This window comes from Protopterus annectens, chromosome 10.part0 (assembly GCF_019279795.1).
Source record: "Protopterus annectens isolate FY-2018-M chromosome 10.part0, PAN1.0, whole genome shotgun sequence".
Taxonomy (NCBI): Eukaryota; Metazoa; Chordata; order Ceratodontiformes; family Protopteridae; genus Protopterus; species Protopterus annectens.
In genome coordinates this window covers 307,819,146-307,838,006 of record NC_056744.1, presented here as the reverse complement: position 1 = coordinate 307,838,006, position 18,861 = coordinate 307,819,146, and the positions used below count along the sequence as shown (strand labels likewise).

The 18,861-nt window shown below is 35.4% G+C and overlaps 1 protein-coding gene across 1 annotated transcript in view; it reads left to right on the top strand.

Moving 5' to 3' along the window:
* The window catches only part of LOC122813060 (cyclic AMP-dependent transcription factor ATF-6 alpha-like), a 2,557,378-nt gene that overhangs the window by 1,059,669 nt on the left and 1,478,848 nt on the right, over positions 1-18,861 (top strand). The window contains exon 10 of the mRNA XM_044085178.1: positions 14,952-15,083. Within this exon, the coding sequence (XP_043941113.1) occupies positions 14,952-15,083 (132 nt within the window). The remainder of the gene's footprint in view (positions 1-14,951; positions 15,084-18,861) is intronic.

Below are 18,861 nucleotides of genomic sequence, written 5' to 3'. Positions count from 1 at the left end.
GAAAGAATGGGGGGAATATGTGTGTCTTCCAAATATGCAGCAAAGTCGTGAATATTTAGGATCTTTGCTTGGAAGTGTTTACATAGGTATTTGTATATCCCATGCAGACTCTAAAGAATTTTTCCTCAGGTAGACAGCAAATGTTAGAGGTGTAACGGGAAAAAGAGAGGTAATTGGGAACATATTTTTGGGAGTGTAATAAGTTGGCAGACTTAAAATTTCCGCAGACTATTCCCCCAGAAATACTGGGTGAACTAATTGGTGTAACTAAAGAAATTATTTTTTGAGTGATGATACAGAATCGGAATTGACTAGATATAGTACGGCCTTGCTGAATTTAATTTCCATTTTGTAGTAATTATGTTACTAGATGGAGTACGGCCTTGCTGAATTTAATTTCCATTTTGTAGTAATTATGTTACTAGATAGAGTACGGCCTTGCTGAATTTAATTTCCATTTTGTAGTAATTATGTTACAAGATAGAGTAGGCCTTGCTGAATTTAATTTCCATTTTGTAGTAATTATGTTACTAGATGGAGTACGGCCTTGCTGAATTTAATTTCCATTTTGTAGTAATTATGTTACTAGATAGAGTAGGCCTTGCAGAATTTAATTTCCATTTTGTAGTAATTATGTTACTGGATAGAGTACGGCCTTGCTGAATTTAATTTCCATTTTGTAGTAATTGTTATTACTTTTTTGCTAGTCACCGGCATTAGTCTAACCCGACTATTAGAAACAGTGAATATAGTAACAGATAAAACAAATGGAAGTGGGAACTTCAGAAAAGAGTAATAGCAAATTACATGAAAAAATGGGAATTGTGGGAACAATACAAGAAGAATAATGTTTTGGAGGAGGAATGAGGTTTAAGGGAAGGCAGGAATTGAATGAGCTTTGTAATGTTTTAACTTCTATACAGTGATTGTGAGTCAATGTGATGCATAATGTTTGGAGATGAAAATGTCAGTATGGTTTGTTTTTATTTATATAATTGTATGATTGCCTATGTCATAAGTGGTAATTCAATAAAAATGTTTCCCGTTTAAAAAATAAAAAGTTTGTAGTTTCCAGAGTCAAGTGGTGGTGCAGGGGAGGGCGCACCATAGTTCGAGCCTCTGGTACAAAGTGCAACAAGAAGCTGATGTTGACTGTTTTATGTAGTAGACCGCAGAGAGAGAGAAGCAGTTCATGCTGACAAGGCCCTGACATGGTGTCAGGTCTCATGGATTTAACGTTTTTTTTGTTTCTGAGAGAGCCATGACCAAGAGTGATGCTTTTGGGGGGGGTAAGCTGTTGTCAAGCATGTGGAGGCAAGATTGCGATGGGGATGAAGTCTGAACAAAATTTGCGTGGTATTTTCAGCTATATTGTGCGGGGATAAGCACGTAGAGACATTATGTATCAACTGAGCGGTGCTGGGTAGTATTTTAAAGTTAATGATATATATTATTATAGTTGAAGGAGTTGTGATTTTTTTTTTTTTTAAACACCTTAACTGAATTAATGAAAATTGAATCCGGCACAATAAAGGCTGTCCAATAATCCACAATTGGCAGGCAAACCAAAGTAAATAAATATAGGTTTATTGTCCAAAAAGTAGATCCCATACAACATAAATCAAGTAAACGTAGATCCCATACAGCATGAAATTGAGCGCTTTCGTCTCCGCAGCCGGAGACTTCATCAGAATAAACTGGTCTAAATCGAGTTCTCTTTTATATTCTACCTATGTCTTTAAAATTGTTTAATTAATTGAGTTAATTGATTAATTACCCACTTGGATATCAAATCCTTTTTAGCAACAATTCTCAATTTGAAAATACCTACATTACATATAATAAATCGGCATTGGTTTTTATCAAATGTTTTCACAATCTGCTTGCTGCACATTCACATAATTCATCTTGCAACCACGTTATGTGTTCTATTTAATCTTAGTTAAAACTTAAAAACACAATACTTAACATCTCATCAACTAATTTTATAACAGAGGGATGTGTAAAAATATAAATAAAAATACACAATAAATATGAACAATGTGAACACTACATATGTGAGTGTATGAATTTATAGAATGTGTGTTAATGAAAAAAATAGGTAAGTCAGTGAATATAAATATACTGAATAATTATACAGGGTCCCTTGGACGCTGCACATCTATAAATATATAAATATGTAAATAAATAAGTGGGGCATACATTTAAAATATATTAGTAGATGAATAAATAAGCAAATAAATATGCAAGTATGATAAATATTGTAATAAATAAATGTGTATATATAAATATAAATATATATTCATGTACACGTACACACGCGGTCCGTTGGACACTGCACTTGCCTCCAGATGTGTTACATAAAACTAGGGATTATGCTTCAAATAAGGTTAAAAATGTTAATTTATGTTAAAATGTTGAAGTATAAATAAATAAGTAAAATGAGGATTAATGAATATACCGCTTTGTTGTGTAAAAAATCATGATGAATAATATAAACAGTTGTGAACAATTTTAAATAGAATAAATATGATAAATATAAATATGTATATAATTTACGATGATGGATAAATAATTACATAATTAAATAAATCAAGAACTGTATAAAATTAATTATCTATATAACGAATGTAGATAAAACTGTAAAATCCTAGTATGTAAAACTGTAAGTAAATGAACCAATATGTGCATAAAATTGCTCACAGTTTTAAAACTACACACATTCAATACAATGCTTAGAAATGCCACGATACATTCATATTCAAAAACATGAGCCAAGGTTACCGTATTGGACTAAATTAACCTAAACCACAATTTGTTGTCCACCTTTTATTATTTTAGGATCCATTGCTAGGATCTTTAGTGCTGGTATAATTGAAATATGGTCATTTAGCCCTTTTGCCACAGCTTGCATCCAACCTTAATTGCCATATCATTTCTCTATATTCAATTTTGGTTTCCCAGTCACCTCCTCGTTCTGGGAATCGTACTACCTCTAGTACCCAAAATTTAAAGTCAGCCTTTTCACATTTTATGGCATGTCTATATAGTGCGTTGTTCTCATTGTGTCTGTTGATGTCCCGAATGTGTTCGTAAATCCTGTTTCTCAGCAGCCTCTCTGTTTTTCCTATGTAAAAACTCTCACAGGCCGTGCATATCACTAGATAGACTAAACCCTTGGTATAACAGCTGCTATAGCTTTTAGCTACTAATTTTAGGGGGATGCTTGCAATTCTAATCTCTTATCATAAATGTAAGAACATTGTGCGCATCTGCCACATTTGTAGGTTCCGTGTTTCCTACTGGTCCCTTCAACCTGAGTTTCCTTTTTTTCTAAAATATTTTTGATATTAGAATTCCTTCTAAAACTAAATCTCAATTTATTTTTAAAAACATCTGTTTTAGTTGCAATATTTCTAAACATGTCCCATATTTCATGTATTCCTTTCTTTAAACAGTTTGTACCATAAAAATATGTGGTAATCAGATAGGGTGTTAGTTTCACTTCTACTTCTCTATCCCTATCACAGCCCAGGTTCTGACTGCTAAAATTACCATTTTCTATTTCCTGGTATTCACTATTAAGGAGTGGCATATATCTGGTCCCCCTTCCTGATATAACATATTCCTTGACAGAATTGATAAGGTTTATAGGATATCCTCTTTCCACAAAAAGGTTCTCTAAGTTATTTCATTCAAAAATTCAACCTCGTCCGATATCATCCTAGCCATCCTTATCATCTGGCCCTTAACTATGTTCCTTTTGAGTTGTTTTGAATGATCACTTTGATAGTGTAAATATGCGTTCGAAAAATGTGCCTTTCTGTATATGTTCGACTTGTAACACTTGTTGGTCCTATCCTTGGTAAGCTTAACATCCAGGAAATGTGCATCATCAGTCTCTATCTGGTGGGTAAAACTTAAAAAGGAGGTTGTACCATTAATATAACTAATAAATTCCTCAATTTTTTCTTTAGTTCCATTCCAGAAAATAAAAATATCATCCAAAAACCTGAAATATTGCACTATATATTGATTATATTCTGTTTTAAAAACAAATTCTCTTTCCCAGTATAGCATTATAATATTTGCGTAGACAGGTGCGCATGCTGAACCCATAGCCACTCCTTCATTTTGATGATAATAATCCCCCTCAAAGTAAATAAAATTATATTTTAGTACCAGTTCCATGCTTTCTAATACATTTCTAAAATCAGAAGGTGTGAGTCAATCCATCTCCCCCAAAACTTTTTCAAACCATTCTAATCCTAGTTTTTGGGGAATTACTGTGAACAATTCCTTTACATCAATAGTAATAAAAAACATATCTATAAAAACCATTTTGCTAGTTTTGTTTAAAAAATCCCATGAATCTTTTAGTATATGTTTCCATCTGGAATAAATTTTTTTAATCATTGCATCCACATATATAGCCATAGGCTGCATCTTAGATCCCTGTGAAGCAACAATAGGTCTTAAGGGGGGGGTCCTCTAAGGATTTGTGCACTTTCGGTATTCCAAATATTCCTGGAATAACAGGTTTGGCAACTTTCAAATACCTATATAGTGCCAAATCTATCAAACCAGTGAGGAGATTATCTTCCAAAATAAGATCAATTTTCTTATAGAAAATATTAATTTCATTCTTAGTAACGCTACTGTAGTTTTGATCCTTGTCTAGTATTTCTTTCATTTTCCTAATGTATTCCCATGTCTCCATCAACACCACCCCCCTCCCTTGTCTGGCTTCATCACTCGTATACCCCTGTTGCTGCTTAAATCATGCAATATATTCTCCTCTACCTTGTTCAAATTGTTCATCCTCTCTTTATTTGTTTTATGTTCTGTCCTCATTTTGTTAATAACAAAATTGGCTATCTCATAATGCAAGGGTGGGTTCCAAATACTATGTCTGTTGAACCTGACCTCATTTACCATGGTAGCCTCCTTGTGTATATGCATGAAATTTAACTTTCTTGTGAACAATTTAACGTCTAAAATAAGCTTGTCTATACTAGGTTTTCTTGTCGGAACGAAGGAGAAACCCTTTGTAAATAAATCAAAATAATTTCTATCGATTACCAAATCTGTGTAGTTGAAAATGTTAAAGTCATTGTAAGTATGTATAATCTGTTTCTCAACTCCCCTATCCACTCCAAATTCTGAGTTATTGTGCACACTGTCATGGTCCAAGCTATTTAAAAATCCACATCCCCTTCTTGCCTTCCCATGTGGTTGGTGTTCCCCGTTGCAGCTTGTGCATAGGATTGCTGGTGTTTGTTCCTTATCCTTTCTGATCTTCTTAATTCATCAACCGCCACATGTGCCTGTACTGTATCAATAGCCTCATTTCTATTCAACATGGGGAATTCTTCATCAAAGTACTCATATTGATAGTCCCCCCTGTTCCAATAATGTCTGTTATTTTGATTGTGATATCTACCTTGCTGATCCTGCCAATTTCTTTCTCTCTGCGGTACTTGGGGGCGGTAGGTCCTTCTGTCTACTGAATGTGTCTGAGCATTAGAAATAACCTGTATTGCGTTTCTGCCCATTAACATTTTCACCATGCACATATGCTATTCATGAATTATATTCGTTTATATCCCCCTCAAACTTTTTTAACTTCCTATTTATATTAGTGTTAATATATGCATCAGTGTCATAAAGAACTCGATAGTAAATATGCTTATACTCATCAACAGAAAATAACAAATAAAAATAGAAACACTCTCAGTTCCTAATGCACGATGTACCCAGCACAAAAGGCACAAGTGAATACTCAGCGTCAGGTAGATACTTCAAGATTTATTGCTTGAAACACAAAACAACGTTAAGCACTTTCATCACTCCGTGACTTCATCAGAACACTGCTAATTGCACTCAAACCACTTTTATATGCTTCTCACATCACATGACACATTCCATAAACACCTGACATAATAATCTGATATTAAAAAAATCGATTAAAAGTGCTGAAACACTCACTTAAAACCTCCATTCTAACTTCCCCTATATTTTTTACAAAACATTTAAACGTACAAACATACAAACATACATACTATACATTAATATAAAAACATACCAAACTTGTAAAACTCAATACATATTGCACATATTGTTTAACATTTCCACAGTACATATCCATTTAATAAAACATACATTGTATGACAAAGCCTTTCATCATACACTTGCTCGTGTACCTATAATTACCCAGAATTATCCAAAATTGGTTTAATGGAAATATGATCATTTATTCCCGGGTACTCAGAGGCATTAAGTCTGATTTGCCACCTAACTTCTCTATCACTAACTACCTTTTTTGTATCACCCCCTCTCACATTGTCCTTTACCTGTTCCAAAATGCCAAATTTAAACTTCGAGCATTCCTTGTTATTTTTCAAGTGTTTCCAAAGGGCATTATTCTCGTCATTTTTCCTAATGCTGTAATAATGATCATAAATTCTATTACGTAGGCATCTAGTTGTCTTGCCCACGTAATAACATGGACAGTTAGTACACATAGCCAAATACACTAAGTTTTTTGTCCTACAATTCCCTTTGCAAAAACTAATTTTAACTTTGTTATAATTTTGTAAAGAAACAGTTGTACCTTCATAAATATATTGACATTGCTGACAGGTTCCACATTTTTTTGTTCCCTTACATACATTACTTATATTCGTGTCGTACTTCCTTTCCAGTAAAAACTTCATATTAGAACCATTCTTGTAAACGAAGTTGGGCTCCTTCCCTACTATTCTCAATACATCACTATCAGCATTCAAAACTTTCCAATTCCTCTGCACAATATCTTTTATATCTCTACTAAATGTAGAATGCTGTATGATACATGCCCTCCTGAATTTACTACTGTCCACATCTATATCAGTTGTTTTAACCTCAGTTCATTTCTCTGTACCACACCTATTTCCCAATAGGGGCTTGTACTTAACTCCCCATTCCTTCCTCACATACTCACTTACATCATCTATCAAATCCATAGGGTATCCTCTCTCCCTAAAAAAATCCCTTACCTTCCTCATTTCCTCCTCAACTTCATTAGCATTGGACGTCATCCGAGCCACCCGGATACATTGCCCTTTTATAATATTTCTTTTTTGGGCCCACGGATGGTTGCTTGAAAAATGCAAATAGGAATTGCTGAACGTGTTTTTCCTATATATATTTGATTTAAATTTCCCGTCCTGTATACTAATTCTCACATCCAAATAGGGAATGGTAACCCTATCCTTATTAAAGGTGAATTTAAAGTTCTCACTACACGAATTTAAGTACACACAAAATTGATCTAACTCATCACTGTTACCCTTCCATAATAAAAATATATCATCCAAAAACCGAAGGTAACATGTGACATACTTATACCACTCAGATTTGAAAATATACTCCTTTTCCCAGTCAAATACCACCAGATTAGCGTATATGGGGGCACAAGCTGCCCCCATCGCTACTCCCTTAATCTGCTGGTGGTATTCCCCTTCATAATAAATGTAGTTATGTGCTAAGACAGTCTCCATAAACTCCAAAATCAGTACATTTTTCTCTTCAGATGTCACACCAAGACTATGCATGCTTTCATGAAACCTGATCAGACCTTCTTCTTTGGGTATATTTGAAAATAGGTCAATGACATCAATAGTCACTAACCATTCAACCCCTTTCGCTAACTCTGGTTGTAATCTACCAAGGAAGTCCCACGAATCACACACCAAGTGTGGTATTTTCCTTAAAGTTGGTTTAAGCCATTTATCAATAACCCTACCAAAAGGAAAGGTCTTGGCCTGACTTCCTGAAATAATAGGCCTGAATGGGGGGTCCTGTAAGTCCTTATGGACCTTTGGGATACCTACGATGGTCCCTATAATAGGGTTTTCTACTTTCAAGAACTTGTATAAATCATTTCCTATCCTTTCGTCCAATAATAAGTCCTCTAACATCATATCAACTTTATGGTACCCTATATGTACTTCATTCCTTGAAGAAATCTTGTATTTACCAGAGTTGAGCAGCAATCCCATAATTTTATTTTTGTAATCACTTGCGTAATACAATACCACCCCATCCCCCTTGTCCGGTTTCATAATTCGGATCCTGTTCTCCCTCTGTAACTCCTTCAATGTATCATATTCTTTGTTGGTTAAATTAAATCTCATACCAGTCTTGCTACGTTTGCTGTACTTATATAAATCACTTATTACAAGTTTCTCAAAAGTATCCAACAAACTATTCAGGGGTGGCGTGTATGTACTTTTAATACCAAACTCTTTAGGTATATATATAGTACCATCATATTTCACACTTAAATTTAATTTTCTGACATACTTCTTAATATCGAGTATGCTGTCTACCAAATTAAATGTCCCTTCGGGTATGAACTTCATCCCCTTAGAAAACAGGGTGAAATGTTCTTTTTCGAGTATCACATCTGAATAATTGTATATATAAAAATTGTCATATGAGCTTATAACTTCATTAATTTTAACAATCGTTGTTTTGTGTTTCAAGCAATAAATCTTGAAGTATCTACCGGACGCTGAGTATTCACTTCTGCCTTTTGTGCTGGGTACATCGTGCATTAGGAACTGAGAGTGTTTCTATTTTTATTTTGTGGACTGTTCCTAGCGTTTGGACTTTATTTGTTGAGGAGAAAATAACAAATCACATTTAATATCGTTGTTAAGCTTATCTGTTTCACTCTTAATTTCCTCCATAGTTTTAATATTATGCTTAATCATGGCCTTTAAAACAGAAAGGCCACAACCATTTAAAATGTCACATATTTCTTTAAAAAAACTTTGGTCAAAATTAATGTTGTTTGGAAACTTGTTAAGCCTAAGCCCTTTTGGGACAATGTTGTCTTTTATGCACTTTTCAAAATACCAATTCTCAATTGACAGTGATTTATATTTAGATAACATTTTTTAAACTTACATTTGTCTCTGAATGTGTAACCATTGGCTTGCTCCTTGCTCCTGGGCTGCTCTTTCTCTCTAGCGTTACTGCGAAACGCTCTGTCCAACCATGTGTGAAAATCAATGTCCTTGTAGGTATCCCAATATCGCTTGTCCATCCCCTGGTTGTCGCCACATTCCGCTGGGCTATTAGAATTAATTCCATTGAATCTCCTGTTGTTGGCGTTGCCTCTCGTATTACGCCCTTCCCGTACCTGTTGGTCATTCACCTCTGTAAGATTGCGACTACTCCTGGGGTCCTTTGGACTGCTCTGCGCGCACGGTATGCCACTACTAGTGCCTACCTGCGTGGTGTCACTTTGTGAATGGGTCTGTATAACCCGTAGAAGCTCGTTAAGCATACTGCTACTGTCCATGTTAAATTGTTGATTTTCCTCGTTAATTTTTTGGACTCCTCGCAACCGGAAACCAAGACAAAAAACAACTTGTAACCTCACTGCAAAAATCGATCACCAAACAAATGAAAATTGAATCCGGCACAATAAAGGCTGTCCAATAATCCACAATTGGCAGGCAAACCAAAGTAAATAAAATATAGGTTTATTGTCCAAAAAGTAGATCTCATACAACATAAATCAAGTAAACGTAGATCCCATACAGCATGAAATGGAGCGCTTTCGTCTCCGCAGCCGGAGACTTCATCAGAATAAACTGGTCTAAATCGAGTTCTCTTTTATATTCTACCTATGTCTTTAAAATTGTTTAATTAATTGAGTTAATTGATTAATTACCCACTTGGATATCAAATCCTTCTTAGCAACAATTCTCAATTTGAAAATACCTACATCATATTGGTTTTTATCAAATGTTTTCACAATCTGCTTGCTGCACATTCACATAATTCATCTTGCAACCACGTTATGTGTTCTATTTAATCTTAGTTAAAACTTAAAAACACAATACTTAACATCTCATCAACTAATTTTATAACAGAGGGATGTGTAAAAAATATAAATAAAAATACACAATAAATATGAACAATGTGAACACTACATATGTGAGTGTATCAAAACTACAGTATCGTTACTAAGAATGAAATTAATATTTTCTATAGGAAAATTGATCTTATTTTGGAAGATAATCTCCTCAATGGTTTGATAGATTTGGCACTATATAGGTATTTGAAAGTTGCCAAACCTGTTGTTCCAGGAATATTTGGAATACCGAAAGTGCACAAATCCTTAGAGGACCCCCCCTTAAGACCTATTGTTGCTTCACAGGGATCTAAGACGCAGCCTATGGCTATATATGTGGATGCAATGATTAAAGAAATTTATTCCAGATGGAAACATATACTAAAAGATTCATGGGATTTTTTTAAACAAAACGAGCAAAATGTTTTTTAGAGATAATATGTTTTTTATTACTACTGATGTAAAGGAATTGTTCACAGTAATTCCCCAAAAACTAGGATTAGAATGGTTTGAAAAAGTTTTGGGGGAGATGGATTGACTCACACCTTCTGATTTTAGAAATGTATTAGAAAGCATGGAACTGGTACTAAAATATAATTTTATTTACTTTAAGGGGGATTATTATCATCAAAATGAAGGAGTGGCTATGGGTTCAGCATGCGCACCTCTCTACACAAATATTATAATGCTATACTGGGAAAGAGAATTTGTTTTTAAAACCGAATATAATCAATATATAGTGCAATATTTCAGGTTTTTGGATGATATTTTTATTTTCTGGAATGGAACTAAAGAAAAAATTGAGGAATTTATTAGTTATATTAATGGTACAACCTCCTTTTTAAGTTTTACCCACCAGATAGAGACTGATGATGCACATTTCCTGGATGTTAAGCTTACCAAGGATAGGACCAACAAGTGTTACAAGTCGAACATATACAGAAAGGAACATTTTTCGAACGCATATTTACACTATCAAAGTGATCACTTAAAACAACTCAAAAGGAACATTGTTAAGGGCCAGATGATAAGGATGGCTAGGATGATATCGGACGAGGTTGAATTTTTGAATGAAATAACTTATTTAGAGAACCTTTTTGTGGAAAGAGGATATCCTATTAACCTTATCAATTCTGTCAAGGAATATGTTATATCAGGAAGGGGGACCAGATATATGCCACTCCTTAATAGTGAATACCAGGAAATAGAAAATGGTAATTTTAGCAGTCAGAACCTGGGCTGTGATAGGGATAGAGAAGTAGAAGTGAAACTAACACCCTATCTGATTACCACATATTTTTATGGTACAAACTGTTTAAAGAAAGGAATACATGAAATATGGGACATGTTTAGAAATATTGCAACTAAAACAGATGTTTTTAAAAATAAATTGAGATTTAGTTTTAGAAGGAATTGTAATATCAAAAATATTTTAGAAAGAAAGGAAACTCAGGTTGAAGGGACCAGTAGGAAACACGGAACCTACAAATGTGGCAGATGCGCACAATGTTCTTACATTTATGATAAGAAAGAGATTAGAATTGCAAGCATCCCCCTAAAATTAGTAGCTAAAAGCTATAGCAGCTGTTATACCAAGGGTTTAGTCTATCTAGTGATATGCACGGCCTGTAAGAGTTTTTACATAGGAAAAACAGAGAGGCTGCTGAGAAACAGGATTTACGAACACATTCGGGACATCAACAGACCCAATGAGAACAACGCACTATATAGACATGCCATAAAATGTGAAAAGGCTGACTTTAAATTTTGGGTACTAGAGGTAGTACGATTCCCAGAACGAGGAGGTGACTGGGAAACCAAAATTGAATATAGAGAAATGATATGGCAATTAAGGTTGGATGCAAGCTGTGGCAAAAGGGCTAAATGACCATATTTCAATTACACCAGCACTAAAGATCCTAGCAATGGATCCTAAAATAATAAAAGGTGGACAACAAATTGTGGTTTAGGTTAATTTAGTCCAATATGGTAACCTTGGCTCATGTTTTTGAATATGAATGTATCGTGGCATTTCTAAGCATTGTATTGAATGTGTGCAGTTTTAAAACTGTGAGCAATTTTATGCACATATTGGTTCATTTACTTACAGTTTTACATACTAGGATTTTACAGTTTTATCTACATTTGTTGTATAGATAATTAATTTTATACAGTTCTTGATTAATTATGTAATTATTTATCCATCATCATCGTAAATTATATACATATATTTATATTTATCATATTTATTCTATTTAAAATTGTTCACAACTGTTTATATTATTCATCATGATTTTTTACACAACAAAGCGGTATATTCATTAATCTTCATTTTACTTATTTATTTATACTTCAACATTTTAACATAAATTAACATTTTTAACCTTATTTGAAGCATAATCCCTAGTTTTATGTAACACATCTGGAGGCAAGTGCAGTGTCCAACAGACCGCGTGTGTATGCGTACATGAATATATATTTATATTTATATTTATATATACACATATTTATTTATTACAATATTTATCATACTTGCATATTTATTTGCTTATTTATTCATCTACTAATATATTTTAAATGTATTCCCCACTTATTTATTTACATATTTATATATTTATAGATGTGCAGCGTCCAAGGGACCCTGTATAATTATTCAGTATATTTATATTCACTGACTTGCCTATTTTTTTCATTAACACACATTCTATAAATTCATACACTCACATATGTAGTGTTCACATTGTTCATATTTATTGTGTATTTTTATTTTTATTTATATTTTTTACACATCCCTCTGTTATAAAATTAGTTGATGAGATGTTAAGTATTGTGTTTTTAAGTTTTAACTAAGATTGAATAGAACGCATAACGTGGTTGCAAGATGAATTATGTGAATGTGCAGCAAGCAGATTGAGAAAACATTTGATAAAAACCAATGCCGATTTATTATATGTAATGATGTAGGTATTTTCAAATTGAGAATTGTTGCTAAGAAGGATTTGATATCCAAGTGGGTAATTAATCAATTAACTAAATTAATTAAACAACTTTAAAGACATAGGTAGAATATATAAGAGAACTCGATTTAGACCAGTTTATTCTGATGAAGTCTCTGGCTGCGGAGACGAAAGCGCTCAATTTCATGCTGTATGGGATCTACGTTTACTTGATTTATGTTGTATGGGATCTACTTTTTGGACAATAAACCTATATTTTATTTACTTTGGTTTGCCTGCCAATTGTGGATTATTGGACAGCCTTTATTGTGCCGGATTCAATTTTCATTTGTTTGGTGATCGATTTTTGCAGTGACCTTAACTGAATTATCACGCAAGACATAGGTAAACATACATCACATTTTTTGTATGACTGTCATCAGTCCAACATTACATAAATTGCTGAATTCCTACCTTCCCTTAAATCTTACTCCACTTCCAAAACATTTTTCTGCATGTATTGTTCCCACAATTTCCATTTTATTTTATGTAATTTGCTCCTACCCTTTTCTAAACATCCCACTTCTGTTGTTTTATCATGGTTACGATATTCAATACTTCAAATATAGTTGGCTTAGACTTTGATTTCCATTTTCTAGTAATTTTTTTGGCTGCCACAAGAACCCCTTCCTATGTCTAGGTAATTCAGATCCTGTACACCAGCTCAAAAATCATTTTCTTAGTTATGATTTTAAGTGACGTTTTATGTGAGGAGTGTTGGAAGGTGAATGTTGGATTCTGATAAGCAGGCATGTTTTTGGGCTTAATGCTGAAAGTTTCATGTATACCAAAACGTTCGCCATTACAGTTGGGAGTATCTGTACACGTGTTTATGGGTTAGTGTTAGAGCACGGGCATGGGAAGAGACTGCATGTAGTCTATAGTGGGTTAATCCATTAAATTTGATTTATTGGTTTGCAAAAAAAAATAGTATGCACCTCTACACTTCCATCCATGCCACATTGTCCCCTAAAACATCTATACTTCCATCCATGCCACATTGTTCCCTAAAACATCTACACTTCCATCCGTGCCACATTATCCCCTAAAACATCTACACTTCCATCCGTGCCACATTGTCCTCTAAAACATCTACACTTCCATCCATGCCACATTGTCCCCTAAAACATCTACACTTCTATCCATGCCACATTGTCCCCTAAAACATCTACACTTCCAGTCATGCCACATTGTCCCCTAAAACATCCCTCTAAAACATCTACACTTCCAGTCATGCCACATTGTCCCCTAAAACATCACTTCCATCCATGCCGCATTGTCCCCTAAAACATCTACACTTCCATTCATGACACGTTGTCCCCTAAAAAAAAAAAAAAATCAAACCTATTCAAAGAAAGAAAATACCACTGAGTAAATACCACAAAATAATTTCTCATGGGTCAAAGGAAAAACTTAAAGGCATTTGAAAGTGACAAGCCCGCACCATTACTTCATTGATATGGGCGGTATGCTTGGCTGTCTTCAAGTAGAATGTGTGTTGTGTTTTGCAAGTAAGCAGACATTAGCAGTCCATGAAGGTTATGAGAAGTGATTATTCATGTGGGGGGTATATGTAAGTGATTTGATTTGGGCAGGGAATATCATTATGTAATTATATAACCTGTAATCATTCCTTTTGTCAATTTACTGTTAATTGCTGCTAGAGTCTGGTATTTTACTTAGGAGACATAGCAGAACTTTGCATCTTGCTTGACTGTGAGATATCTACTATCACCTAGATGTTGGTCCTCTAACAGTCTCCCATGCTAACAGGTTGGGCTCACTTTGAGGGGAAGTATTGTTCTGCTGGTTTGAATTTGTTGATAAAATGTGACTGATGGAGCTCACATTTGAATGGTGACTTTGTTGCACGTGACTACTGTAGCTCACATTTAATGGTGACTTATACATAATTCATGCTTGTTACACGTGATGGATTGAATGGTGATCTGTACATAATTCACGCTGGTTACTCCTGACTGATGTAGCTCACATTTAATGGTGATCTGTACATAATTCACATTTGTTGCTCTTTCTTGTTCTAGTGTTTTTCAGAGAGATCCAGCTGAAAATGGTGCAGATACAAGTCCCGCTCACCTGGGTCGCCATCTTTTGGAGTTTTCTGAGTCAGTAGTTCATCAGGAGCCTGCAGATAACGTTCAGATCATGGAACAGAGGTATTTTATAAATCTAAACACAGGTATTTCATGTGGAGTCTGTCCTGACCCAATCGGAAAACTGCTGATGTTGCAGGAAGCTGACATATGTCCGTCTGTCAGCTCCAAGTTCATTATGCTGTTTAGTTCACATAACTATGTCCTCCGATCTCCTGTACCGATCTGTTAACTTGCAGTAAAATAAATGTAGCATGATATTATTTCTTATAACTATGAATAGCAACTTTCCTAAATGTTTGATGCTTGCATGTTTAGGTACAGTCATGTTGACAAGATAGCAGTAATTGTATACTGCTGTGTTTAACCTACAGTATTCAGCAGAGTTTTATTACATCCAAGTCAAACCAGGTTTTTATGCTACTTCATCTGTACTTTCCTCCAGAGAAATCTCGAGCCTGGGCCAGGGAAAATATTTCATCTTCTCCTTGCTTCATTGGCCACAACTACAGTTGTCATTGTTGGGATGATTTTATTCATTTATTTAGGCTTCGAATCAGAGAAGCAGTATATTCGTAGTCATCCACCCTTCTCATAGACTTATGGGTAAGTACTAGGACAGCTGCCCTTCTCATAGACTTATGGGTAAGTACTAGGACAGCTGCCCTTCTCATAGACTTATGGGTAAGTACTAGGACAGTTGCCCTTCTCATAGACTTATGGGTGAGTACTAGGACAGCTGCCTTAATCATAGACTTATGGGTAAGTACTAGGATAGCTGCCCTTTTCATAGGTTTATGGGACGTACTAGGATAGTTGCCCTTGGCAAAGACTTATGGGTAAGTACTAGGATAGCTGCCCTTTTCATAGACTTATTGGTAAGTACTAGGATAGCTGTCCTTCTCCTAAATTTGAGTACTAGGATAGCTGCCCTTCTCATAGATTTATGGGTACTAGGATGGCTGCCCTTCTCATAGATTTATGGGTACTAGGATAGCTGCCCTTTTCGTAGACTTATGGATAAGTACTAGGATAGCTACCCTTTTCATAGGTTTATAGGTTAGTACTAGAATAGCTGCCCTTCTCATAGATGTTATGGGTAAGTACTAGGGTAGCTGCCCTTCTCATAGACTTATGGGTATGTGCTAGGATAGCTGCCCTTCTCATAGACTTATGGATAAGTGCTAGGATAGCTGCCCTTCTCACAGACTTATGGATAAGTACTAGGATAGCTGCCCTAATCATAGACTTATGGGAAAGTGCTAGGATAGCTGCCCTTTTCATAGGTTTATGGGTAAGTACTAGGATAGCTGCCTTTCTCATAGACTTATGGGTAGGTACTAGGATAGCTGCCCTTCTCATAGACTTGTGGGTAAGTACTAGGATAGCTGCCCTTCTCATAGACTTATGGGTAAGTACTAGGATAGCTGCCCTTCTCATAGACTTATGGGTAAGTACTAGGATAGCGGTCCTTCTCATAGATTTATGGGTACTAGGATAGCTGCCCTTCTCATAGATTTATGGGTGCTAGGATAGCTGCCCTTTTCATAGACTTATGGATAAGTACTAGGATATCTGCCCTTTTCATAGGTTTATAGGTTAGTACTAGGATAGCTGCCCTTCTCATAGACTTTATGGGTAAGTACTAGGGTAGCTGCCCTTCTCATAGACTTTTGGGAAGTACTAGGATAGCTGCCCTAATCATAAACTTATGGGAAAGTGCTAGGATAGCTGCCCTTTTCATAGGTTTATGGATAGGTACTTGGATAGCTGCCCTTCTCCTAGACTTATGGGTAAGTACTAGGACAGCTGCCCTTCTCATAGACTTATGGGTGAGTACTAGGATAGGTGCCCTTTTCATAGGTTTATGGATAAGTGCTAGGATAGGCGCTTATTTCATAGGTTTATGGATAAGTACTGGGATAGGCGCTCATTTCATAGGTTTATGGATAAGTACTGGGATAGGCACTCATTTCATAGGTTTATGGTTTAGTACTAGGATAGACACTCATTTCATAGGTTTATGGGTTAGTACTAGGATAGACACTCATTTCATAGGTTTATGGGTTAGTACTAGGATAGACACTCATTTCATAGGTTTATGGGTTAGTACTAGGATAGACACTCATTTCATAGGTTTATGATTAAGTACTAGGATAGGCGCTCATTTCATAGGTTTATGGATAAGTACTAGGATAGGCGCTCATTTCATAGGTTTATGGATAAGTGCTAGGATAGGCGCTCATTTCATAGGTTTATGGTTAAGTACTAGGATAGGCGCTCATTTCATACGTTTGTGGTTAAGTACTAGGATAGGCTCTCATTTCATAGGCTTATGGATAAGTACTAGGATAGGCGCTCATTTCATAGGTTTATTGGTTAGTACTAGGATAGGCACTCATGTTATAGGTTTAAGGATAAGTACTAGGATAGGCACTCATTTCATAGGTTTATGGGTTAGTACTAGGATAGGTGCTCATTTCATAGGTTTATGGATAAGTACTAGGATAGGCTCTCATTTCATAGGTTTATGGGTTAGTACTAGAATAGGCGCTCATTTCATAGGTTTATGGGTTAGTACTAGGGTAGGCGCTCATTTCATAGGTTTATGGGTTAGTACTAGGATAGGAGCTCATTTCATAGGTTTATGGATAAGTGCTAGGATAGGCGCTCATTTCATAGGTTTATGGATAAGTACAAGGATAGGCGCTCATTACATAGGTTTATGGATAAGTACTAGGATAGGCGCTAATTTCAGAGGTTTATGGCTAAGTACTAGGATAGGCGCTCATTTCATAGGTTTATGGGTTAGTACTAGGATAGGCGCTCATTTCATAGGTTTATGGATAAGTACTAGGATAGGCTCTCATTTCATAGGTTTATGGGTTAGTACTAGGATAGGCGCTCATTTCATAGGTTTATGGGTTAGTACTAGGGTAGGTGCTCATTTCATAGGTTTATGGGTTAGTACTAGGATAGGCGATCATTTCATAGGTTTATGGATAAGTGCTAGGATAGGTGCTCATTTCATAGGTTTATGGATAAGTACTAGGATAGGCGCTCATTACATAGGTTTATGGATAAGTACTAGGATAGGGGCTAATTTCAGAGGTTTATGGATAAGTACTAGGATAGGCGCTCATTTCATAGGTTTATGGATAAGTACTAGGATAGGCGCTCATTTCATAGGTTTATGGATAAGTGCTAGAATAGGCGCTCATTTCATAGGTTTTGGATAAGTACTAGGATAGGCGCTCATTTCATAGGTTTATGGATAAGTACTGGGATAGGCACTCATTTCATAGGTTTATGGTTTAGTACTAGGATAGAAGCTCATTTCATAGGTTTATGGGTTAGTATTAGGATAGGTGCTCATTTCACAGGTTTATGGGTTAGTACTAGGATAGGCACTCATTTCATAGGTTTATGGTTAAGTACTAGGATAGGCGCTCATTTCATAGGTTTATGGTTAAGTACTAGGATAGGCGCTCATTTCATAGGTTTATGGTTAAGTACTAGGATAGGCGCTCATTTCATAGGTTTATGGATAAGTACTAGGATAGGCGCTCATTTCGTAGGTTTATGGATAAGTGCTAGGATAGGCGCTTATTTCATAGGTTTATGGTTAAGTACTAGGATAGGTGCTCATTTCATAGGTTTATGGTGAAGTACTAGGATAGGCTCTCATTTCATAGGTTTATGGATAAGTGCTAGGATAGGCGCTCATTTCATAGGTTTATGGATAAGTACTAGGATATGCGCTCATTTCATAGGTTTATGGATAAGTGCCAGGATAGGCGCTCATTTCATAGGTTTATGGGTTAGTACTAGGATAGGCGCT